Source organism: Bombus impatiens, unplaced genomic scaffold, assembly GCF_000188095.3.
Source record: "Bombus impatiens unplaced genomic scaffold, BIMP_2.2 scf_2133, whole genome shotgun sequence".
In the NCBI taxonomy this organism is placed as follows: Eukaryota; Metazoa; Arthropoda; class Insecta; order Hymenoptera; family Apidae; genus Bombus; species Bombus impatiens.
Genome location: NT_178552.1, coordinates 1 through 11,356, shown reverse-complemented (window position 1 = coordinate 11,356; position 11,356 = coordinate 1). Strand labels below are relative to the sequence as shown.

At 33.5% G+C, this 11,356-nt stretch overlaps 1 protein-coding gene across 3 annotated transcripts; it reads right to left on the bottom strand.

Annotated features, from left to right (window-relative positions):
* Window positions 1-1,135: 1,135 nt before the first annotated feature.
* LOC100749067 (dynein beta chain, ciliary-like) lies at window positions 1,136-10,646 on the bottom strand. 3 transcript variants are annotated; one of them, XM_033324269.1, is made up of 7 exons: window positions 10,446-10,646; window positions 8,056-8,187; window positions 6,559-6,734; window positions 5,946-6,056; window positions 3,415-3,588; window positions 3,191-3,331; window positions 1,489-1,623 (listed from the first exon to the last, which is right to left on the bottom strand). In XM_033324269.1, exons 1-6 carry the CDS (start codon window positions 10,531-10,533, stop codon window positions 3,194-3,196), a joined length of 819 nt encoding a protein of 272 aa, XP_033180160.1. In that variant the 5' UTR covers window positions 10,534-10,646; the 3' UTR covers window positions 1,489-1,623; window positions 3,191-3,193. The 3 variants fall into 3 exon arrangements, with proteins under 3 accessions (XP_033180162.1, XP_033180161.1, XP_033180160.1); XM_033324271.1 differs by lacking the exons at window positions 3,191-3,331; window positions 8,056-8,187; window positions 10,446-10,646 and adding exons at window positions 2,453-2,601; window positions 7,460-7,477 and having other exon boundaries at window positions 1,136-1,623; XM_033324270.1 differs by lacking the exon at window positions 3,191-3,331 and having other exon boundaries at window positions 1,393-1,623.
* Between the last annotated feature and the right edge of the window lie 710 nt (window positions 10,647-11,356).

The window sequence follows — 11,356 nt, the reverse complement described above, 5'->3', positions numbered from 1 at the left end:
ATAAATGATGCATATTCTGAAATTAAGGATATCAAGGCAGGAGTACCACAAGGAAGCGTCCTAGGACCAATACTAACACACCATATACGGCAGACATACCAACAATTGTGAACAGCCAACCTGCTTACTAATCACCTATCTAACGTATTTAAACTTCGCTCCACCAAAACTGCCGCGAAAATAACAAATGTCCCCTCCTATTGAACCCCTTCACTTCTGCAGAGATTATAGAATCAATCAGTCGCCTGAATCCCAAGAAAGCAGCGGGGCATGACCAAATATGTAATAAAGCAATCAAGGAACTTCCCACAAAAGGGATTGCACTCATCATATCAATTTTTAACGCAATTCTTCGCCTCGAACACTATCCTAAGTCCTGGAAAATCTCATCCATTACTCTCATCCCTAAGCTCGGTAAACCAATACTCGAAACCAGCTCCTATCGCCCAATTAGTCTTCTACCTACTTTGTCAAAACTATTCGAGAAGATGGTAACGAATCGACTCCTTCCACTCCTAGAGGATTTGAAAACACTGGCAGATCTTCAATTCGGTTTTCGGAAGCAGCATTCGACAAAACTTAATTAAAATAGGCACATCTTAAAGCTAACAATACACCATTTCACACAAGCTGCAAAGATAAAAGAAAGTAGTTTAATCTTCGGTTGCTTATTTCTAAACGATTCATATTACAAATATGCACTGACAACAGGTTACATCTCCCCCGAAACGTTTTTATACCTAGACGAAAGAAACTACCTCCAAGACCAAAATAGTATCTCAATAATCTACCATATAAAAAGAAAAATAGGAATTAAAACAATACTCTACGAGGAAAAGTTAAATGGACAGACTATAGACACTATGTGGAAATACAACATGGCCCTTCCCCAAAAAGACACAGAAGGCAATCACAGAAAAAACAAAAAAATATTGGTTTAGACCGAAACCATAATAAGAAATAACAAGAGAAAGAACCACAAAACGGCAACGCTCTAATCTCCCTCTGTGTAAAATAGTGTAAATATTGTAAACATTGCAAATATTGTAAATAATTCTACAGGACACCCATCCCTTCCCCTCTCCGCCCGCCCTCTCCCACCCCTCCCCAAAATCTCACAGCCCCACCAAAACTCGTAAGTTGTAAAGAAATTTAAAATGGAGAAATAAACTGTAATCGTGCGTAGAGAAGCGTTGTACTTCTTCTTTCATATGAATATTATCTTACATAAAGTATACTGTGTGTGAAAAATGAATACCAATACTCTTTGTCAATTTCGAAAATCTTTATTTTAATTGCATATTTAGTCCATAATTTAATTTATAAAATTAGATTTGTAATAGAATTGCCACTCCACCAAGAATCCACTTACTAGCTCTCTCCTTAGTTCTTAAATTGAACGTCCACACATAAGTAGGACCTCGCGATCGTGTTTTATACACAGGACATTCATACATATTCTTTAAATCTTGTTTGTCCTGTGTAATCGCCCTAATATACATTATTGGTAATAATGGAAACAATTCTTTAAATCGAGAGTCCATGATACATCCTGTTTGAACGTCCCATCGTGCACCTTCCATGTACAATCCGTTTATATAAGCGCCTTCTCTTGGTGCTGATCTGTAAAGTTTTAGTGAAAAATCTATTATTATTACTCTGGAATAAAATTTATACAAATTGTAACTGAATTTCGTTAACGATGAAAACTAGTCAGTTTATTTAAATAAATGTACTTGAAGTAAAATATTAAAAATATTTAAAAATACAGTTAAGATATCTCTATTTATTAATACTTTAAAATATTTGTATATACACATGTATACACACACACATATATATGTATAAGAAGATAATCGCAAATTCATATATATTAAATCTAATGCCATTATTTTTTGTCTCCCTTATGGGGGTACATGACTTCTAGTTCAGACAATAATTCGTTGTTCGTTTTCGCTGCTATAAACTCCACTCTTGCTTTCGTTTAACCTTACAAATCCTCACAAGTTTACATCGCGTTCTCAAAAAATCATATCAACTTAATAATAAAATGAAATTAATAAATAACAAAAAGTGATATACAATACTATAAATGAATCAACGCTCTAAGCCTGTGTGCGTATGTACGCGCGCGTGCCTCTTCATTCTCCCCGCTCATCCGCAGTGATCTTTGTGTCATTTAACAGTATTATATATTATATAATATAATATAATAATATATGTAATAGTACTTTCATACGACTACCAAAAATTGATTCTACGAAAATAAATCGTGGATTTCGCCATAAAAAGGTTCATTAAAAAATAAGTATGTGTATGTACAAATACTTTTTTTCATCATTGTACATGTGCGACAAGTATACTATACCCGACATTAACATCATACAGTAAGGAAAAACAAAAATAAAGGATATGTTTGAAGGAATGACGGAGTAATGTTTTTAATAATTACGTGATTTCTTCTTTGGTTTTTCGCAGTACTTCGCAATATAAACACATTTTGTCCAATGGCCATTCATTTTTGCGTGCGGTTTGTTGCATAATTGCAGTTAGGAATGATTGAGGATTGAAAAAACCACCTAGCCATACCGACGATGGTAACTACATAATGATTCGTTATGTCATTAGAATAGATTAATTGCTGAGTAGAATAAGATTGCAATAAAGTTGAATAATAATGTTGTAAGAGTTTTTAGATTTTAATGTTAATTGGCAAAAAAGAAAAATTCTGCGTTTGGTACACGTAAACAATATATTCATATCGTCTGAAAGAAGATTCGTTAATATCTGGTTTGTCATCTTCTCGAATACATAGTAGTTCAAGCAAAAGATTGTTTCCCAAGTTCAGCTAAAGGGCACAAAGTACAGGATATTAAAGGCGAGTATGCGAAGAAATAAAGCTGCTTGAAAATGTCAAATTTTATACTTTCCATTTTTTCTTAATGAAAGTTATTGTAATAGATTGGAGCGATGTTCTCAATTAATATGAATTTACACAAACTCAATCCAGCTATTCTGGATTCAGTTCAGGCAGATTCATATTCTATTTACTATGAATTATCTGCAGATTAATAATCTGAAGATGAAAACACTTTGATTTATATTAGTTCGCACCTAAACTTATTTTGGTTGAATAGATTTAAGCACTCTTTTACAGCTTTTTCCTACCGGAAAGTTATTAAAATTTCACTTTTTATGGGTAGCAACAATCGTGTGCGTTGAACGAAGCTTTATTCCGTCGCTCATTCAATTTTCCTATGTTTATTTTACCAGTTTGAGTTGAATTCCAGGCATCAAAATTTGCCACGGATTCAATTATCAGTTTCGCAAACTGAAACATTTCGATATTAATAGGGCATTGTTTTATACAATAAAAAAAGTTACAATAATAGTAAGAAATAAGTAAATGTTTACGTTAAAATCAGCAGTCCAATTAGATAATTCATTTATTCGATACAACATATCCGTGAACCAACTGTTTAATCCTAATTCTGAAGGGTAAGCTCTTTTTGTCCAAGACGGAGGAACAGCATCCATCATTATATAATTTTGTAGATCTTCCATCTCAGCATTAATAGTTAATTCTCCCTATCAAAAAAAAAAAAAAAAGTCACTAATTAATTGTCTGGCGTTGTGTTACAAAGCAGCATTTAAAGTTTGAAAATTCAAAAGATTATGAAACTTCCTTCATCTATCATCAATAAATTTGAGAAGTTATAATTTTTTTCTATAAGCAGTTACGTTTAATATAAAATTCACTTTCGAATTTAATGTCACATTTCAATAGTTTTAAGTTGATCATGTTCTAATTGATTTAATGATGATGGAAGAAGTACGGCAATAGGTTCCAAGAGTTGTAACAGTAATCTGAGTCGCATAGGAGAATGTCGCTTTGTCATTGCACTCATCATATGGTATAATTCGACAATGATTTCTTTCTTTCTGATATAATTAAAGGTATTTTATATAACATACAATTGGGAAATTAGGCTCCAGAAACACATATAAGAAACATTCGGTAATTACACAAAAGTCGAAACTCAAGTGTTGCAATTATAGGGAGGTAGAGACTATTCTAAGAACTGAGATCTTAGATATGCCCAATGTAGAAGAGGATAACGCGAGTGAAAGAAGAAAAGCGACTGAGAGTCGAAGCATTCGGCAAACATTAAACCTAACCTCAACCTTATCCCAAGCTTAGACCTTTAACTCAAAGAGTAAATTTTCTATTTCTGATTTGTAACCAATGAAACTTACCAATATGCATATTTGCTTACTGTGTAAATAATAATTAAATACGTGTTAATAAGTAAATATAATCCAAATTATTTGTTTGGTTTTCATTTTTATCAGAAAGATCTCACAAATACGTTAGTAAAAGAATGATTCAGAAAGAGTAAAAGATAAAACAGTTTTACTTTTGATTTAGTATCTAGATAAATTGTCTGAGTGATATTCGATTTCCGGTACGTCAGGCGTCTCGCAGCAGGAACGACGACTGTGCAATTATGCATGGGATCCTTTTGTGCAATTATCGAATGTTTCCGTTTGTTATTTCTAAATGAAATGCACATACATTACCAGCTAAATGTTTGAAACCACTTTCTCAGTTATATCTGTATTAAATATTTCACCAATATCGTTATTAATTTGAAATTAACGTTACAGTTATTAATAGTAATTTATTTTGATAGATTTTTAACGAGAGAGTCTTCTAAGGTAACAGAATTCTGGTTCTTTTTTTAATTCTCGTGTTTTGTAAAATACGCAATAATTACAATTTTTTGATTGGTAAACATATATACAGTGTGTCCGCTTTATCGTGAGCCGCTGAAATATCTCGAAAAACACGAATGTCACGAGATCTCTCAGAAAAAATCGCATAATATGAAAGGGAACATATTATACGCTATTGTGTTTGACATTGCGGTGACCTTGAAACCTGATCTTGAACGTGACATTATAATTTTTAAACATAGAGATCTATCTTTTATTACTCCTATACGATAAACAATATTTATGTATATAAAAATAATATAAAAATGCAGCATTCCTACATATATCACAATAAACAGTATAACCGAAGGTAATGAACAAACGGTATTGAGCATACAGTATGTATAACGATAGGGACGAGAAGTAGGAATGGAAGATAACCGGAGAGGTGACTTCCCAAGAATTCGCTACTTGCATACTATTCACTGATTATGTAAATTAATTTAGGAAAGAAAGATTTGTGACACGTATTTTTTTTCTACAATGATTAATAATAAAACAGTTACAAGCAATTAAAAATTAGTAAGACCGAACGTTTCCGACCACGTACCGAATGTACTCAAAGAACGCGTGACTTCAAAAATCTAGAACAGTGCTCAAATATCAGTAAAGTTTTAATTTAATTATCTTAATTAATAGGTAAGTATATGGAACGAAAATGTGAACTAAAGAGTTCCTAATAACCTAAACTTTTGTTGTCAGTAATCTTCTTAATTATAGAAAAAGATTCAACTGATAATAATAATTTATTAAAATTCGCGCTCACTCTACGGATCTATATAATGCGTGCACCAAAGGTAGGGGCAGAGAGAAATTTCCTCTCTGGTAGAGGTTAGAGACAGACAGTGCGAGACAGAATAGGTAAAGTTATTTCTTAGTATATTTCCTATTACGTGCAAGCAATTCTAGAAATTTGTGGGAGATAAATTCGGGCAAAGTTTTGGTTATACATCCAGATACTACTTATATATACACCAGATCAGGTATTATTTGAAATTATCTAATTTTGTTTAATGAGATTTTTTCCTATCTCATATTGTTTCTGAGCTGCAGTTTACCCTAGTTACATCTAGTATTCTGTATGTGTCGTGCATGCGAACGACCATGTATGCGTTTGCGTAAAAAAGTATACAGCAAAAATGTAAAAATGCATAAAACTTTGTCATTACTTTTAAGCCTAACTCTAATTCTTGCAGGGATCTTCTAAGTTCTTCACACAGTAGATTCATTCGTTCGCACTCTTGTAAAGCAACTGTGACAAATGGTGTACGATCTTCCACCTAAGAAATTTAACAAATATTTCATTAAAGACGGAAATTGTTCTGAGATCCGACTTTTTATACCCAATTTTGTCCCTCGGTCTATCTTCGATGTTAACCAGTTAACTGCGGAATTTAGTTTTCAAAATCCCTTACGGGGTGCGTAATTAAAATCAAGCAATGTCGCGTATACGCGTTGAACGCAGTTAATTGGATAAATAATGCAACGATTTTGATGAGCTTAAAATGTTTTAAATATTAGTACTCAATAATTTTTCCGTATGAGTGTATACATATGTCCCCTACAACCGCTGTTTGGCCTTAGTTTTCCAAAATTGAATATTCTGTACATTGTCAATACAATATTGAGATCCTTAAATATTGACAATAATATTAATAATAAATATTGATCGCCTGAACGCTCCTTTAAAGATTTCCGGTTTCTTAATTACTAATTTCTATTTTAAATTTAGATTTATTAAGTAATTCATTAAAATTAGTAGTAGAGAGAGACCGTGAGTACCTTGCTGTAAAGTTCTAGCATATTAAATTCTTCTGGTAGTTTGTCCAATAAGTCTTCTATTTGTCCTTTTATTTTGTCTTCTTTTGAAATATCTCCGCTTGTTGTATCGCTGGCAGTTCTTGTTAGTATACCCAATAACGTTTTAAACAAATTTTCCACAGTTTGTGTTAAAAACCCTAATAAATGTATAAAATAAATTCTTTAGTGTATCAATTTCAGAAAGTCTTTATGTTAAATCGAGAATTGACTAAAATTTGACATTATATTACGAATTCATCAATTTACGAGTTCTAAGGACAAATTAGAATTTTTTTTTTTTTTTATTGGACTATTACGAAACTTCATCAAACAATGTACGTACAAATTTCTATTTGTACCTGTTGGATTATTACGAGAAATGAGTGTTTGTGCGTAGTATATGACAACAAATATTATTCAACGTATTGAAAATAAATTTCTTTATACATAGACTGCAATATAAGTGGGAAAAAGACACAGCAACCATTTATTTATATATAAATATATATAAAAGATGCCGATATTATTTTCTTTTGTTTAATAGTTCAATTGTTAAACAGTTTAATCATTGTAAACGGCCAGTTCTTAAGAATTCAGATAAAAATTAATTACATTACGCAATTATTACAACCAGAATTGTTACATCTTCTAACTTATGTTGTCTATAACCAACAGAGCCCAACAGTCAAGGGCCCAGTATAGGTTTCAAATTTTGTAACATCTCTATCTCTGGTATACATATACACGTACATATATACATATATAAAGTGCAAAATACTTTTATGTTCCTTCGGTTATAACTTAAAAACTACTGCACCGATTTAAATTGGACTCGAATCATTCGATAGAGAACATTCCAAAGATGGTTTAGTCAAAATAGTACCTATTTACTATCTTACGTTATCAAGCAACGAAAGAGAACATTAAAAGATTCAAAACGAATAAATTGCGCCTTCACTGATAACGATGAAGTTGGCATGACAGTTTTTTATTATTATTATTATACAGCTGATCATTTGGAAAATTGGCACGACAGCGAGAGATGGCCCGAACAGATCAATCGTCATTCTTCGGCTGTATTCGGGATAAGTTCGAGCGTCGTATACAATAGTGGGGAGCATAAGACTCACGTCTTACAACAGGCAAGGTAATTATTTCTCAGAACAATTGTTACTCATTTTCTTTTCGTTTTGACTTATTCGTTGCAATATTAACATCAATTAGTTACTAAGGACACACATGTCCGGGTAAGGACCGAGGATATCAGCTAATTATAATGCTACTGTGATCGTTCATAGTAATCGTTCATCAATTATTAATCGATTACTATTATTAATCACTTCAACTCCAAATACATAAACTTTGATTCGAATTAGCGATCTCACAACATTGACTTGTATCCCTTAGTTATTATCTAATAGTGTGATATGATATTATGTCAGTTTCATTAGGTCGTTTTGAAATGTTATATATATTTACCAATTTCTGCATTGGGATGAAGTCCATACAGAACAGGACTTTCAGCAGGTAAGTAGTTATCGACGTACTGATGATATGCATCGTAATCACTATTTGGTGGTACCAAAAAATCTGGTGCAAGGTATAGTTCACCTACACAAAAAGTGTAAATTCATTTCTTTGTTAACTGTTTCTGTAAAAATTGTTGTAATGCCTTCTAATTCCATCTCGTCGTAAATTGTCGAAGCTATTGATGGTGTCGAAAAATATTTCAAACAAAAGTTCAACAATTTCGAGGAATATATAATTTGATATAATTTTTTCACGAATGGATAACTGAAGGATTTCTGAATGTTAATATTACATTTTTATGTGGAATTATATATTTTGTATTTTATTATTTGGCATTAATCGGTGCAGTCCTGAAAAGGCAAAAGAAATAATAGAATAAAATTCACACTCTGAAATGGCTGTTTTAGAGATAATTTGATTTTGATGTGTATTGCAAAGCGATATAATATCAACAATTTCGAAGATATTTGTGAACCGTATATTAATACTTTATGAAATTGTACAAGTGTACAAATTACGAAAACGAAGATACAATGTTATAACAATTTAAAAAACGTATTTCATATGTACTTGTGCTAATTCAAGAATAATAAAAGAATTCTTATCATTAATCTTTTCATTAGAGTTTATAAACTTCTATAAGGCGAAAGATTTACTTTCCAAATAAAAAATAAATTGAAATTGTATTATTACTTTGAAAAATCGGTTATGTTATAATAATCATCCAAAGTGATGTGTAGCGGCATTCGACAACAAAGAACTTTCCAACGGTTTCGTAGGTACATAGTATACCATTGTTGACAGACTGTTTACGAGAGACCGTCAAAACGTAAGCAATCGATATCCCTACGGTCCTTTCGCCAAATACTCGAAAGAAGGCGTACGTGACCACGGTCAGTACAGTAGTGGGGATATTGTGAGGTGACAAAAAGAAACGAAATGGATTGAGAGACGAGTGGTGACCAAGAAGCGTGATTGAACAGTCGAAATCGAGAAACGCGAGTAAATTATCTTTCGCTCAAGTCGCGAGTCGAGACTTGTAACAAAGCCGTCAAGTGAGAATAAATATACTGTTAAACAAAAGTATTTCTTTGGCACTCCACACGTACTACCAACACCTCAGATATATACAAAATAAGAAAAGAAAACGATTAGTAATCATTAAATAGTAAAGAATTATATGCATCTCTAAAGCAACTACATTGATATAAAGCATATCGACTTCCGGTTTGGACGCGGGCGAAGGTAACACGCGGTTAGTGAGCCCGGTGAAAAAGTGTAAAGTGAAGGGGAAAAGGAGGAGGAAGACAAAGGGAAAAGAAGAAGAGAAAGAAAAGGGCGAAAGCACGAAGAGGGGATATAAAAAAAAAGCATAAAAGAAAAAGTGTCAATAAGACAGGAGAAAGTGTGAAACACAAAGCTAGGAAAGAAGAGGTTAGGTTGACGAAAGTACAAAACTAATTAGCCAGGAAAAAGACAGATGGCGACAAGAGGCAGACCGAGGATAACGAACCAGGCGAGAGAGAAGGAAGAACGCAGAAACACGCTGGAAAGATACAGCGTGACAGAGAAGGAGGCAGTAATGAGAGTGGGTGGCAAAGAAGCATAGGACGCGAGGATGGAGAAAATAGAAAGGGGGTTAGAGGTGTTGGTAGAGCTAGTAGAGGAGATGAGGAGGGAGAAGAAGGAGGAGAGAGAAAGATGGGAAAAGGATCGAAAAGAGGAGAGGGAAAGGGGGAAGAAGGAGAGGGAAGGAGAGAGGATAAGATGGGAAAAGGAGAGAGACGAAGAGCGAGCGTGAGATGGAGGAGCGAGAGGGAGACGGAAAGAAAAAGATGGGATAGTGAGTGGGAAAGATGGAAAGGAGAGATGAAAGAATTGGAGGGAAAAATCAGGAGGTTTGAGGAGGAGCAGGGGCAGGATAGAAAGAGAGAGAAGAAAGAGGAACATCGTAATAAAGGGCGCGGAATGGGGGAAGGAAAGCGATAACGGGACAGTGTCAGAATTCATAAAGGAAAATATGAGAGTAGAGGTAGAGGTAGAGAGGACACAGAAGGTAAGGGTGGGAGAAAAGAACACAATAATAATCGTAACGTTGAAATCGTGGGAGGAGAAGACGAGGGTAATGAGAGAGAAAAGTAAATTGGGGAAGGGGATATACATAGATAACGACCTAACGATATAAAGCATATTTCGTTTCAATATTGAAAAGTTTTGATTATTGTAAGAAGTGACCAATAAAGAATTTACAAACAAAGTTTTATAGAAGTAATTGTATTTAAAAATAGATTTAACAAATCGAATATATTGGAAATATAATTGTGAATTATTATATATACCTTCAACTAATTCCGTTTTCAAATATTCTACTAAATATGTCTTGCATAGTCTTCTATCCCAATCATCGGTTATGTGTCCTCCATACATTATTTCTCCAAATAAGTAACGAAGATCCTCCCAAGGTACTTTGATACTATTTTCCAGGTAATTAAATAATACAGATACGCTGATTGTTAGATCACCGAAGTTGAATGGGTAGGACTGACACGAAAGAAAATGGTTTTTTGAAAGTACATATATGTGTAAATTTAGTATATAACTTATAAGCTTGTTATAATTATATCAATTTGTTTAAACATATTTTGAATGAGAATAAACTACATTTTACTAAACAGAAAATTATTCTACAGAAAGTGTTGTTCGAGAAAATTTCCGAAAATCATTGCTAATACCATATCTAATTATATTAATATGTCGGAGATGAAAGAACACCGGGGTCTTTGGAATTTTGGATAATCCCGCAACATTGTAATCTAGAGTCTACTATAGCTATAATTAAACAATTGTAATTGTTCGAAAGTTGTGGTAATGAGCTTAGGCTCGAAGCGACAGCCAGTCGCCGAACGTAGCCGCGGTCACGGGATGAACGCTTTGTCTAATAAAGCTATGGAGTAATTCTATAACTCTCTTTAAAAGAAATATTTGTAGCGACACGCGACAGTAAACATTCCAACGGTTTCTGTCCCGTGGCTCGCCACACGCAGAACCTATTCTTCGAGTAAGATGTCGACGCATCTCCATTGTGCATGTTCAGCTAGCCTGAGGACCCGTTATAAAATCTTAAGATCTAGTTAACTAAAGTCCTTCAAGTCCTCTGTCAAGTCCTCAAGTCAAGTCCTCTGCAGTATCATCGCGATAGAAAATGATTCTCTCGTGAGGTCGCATTAGAGAGTTACATAGCGTCTTTACG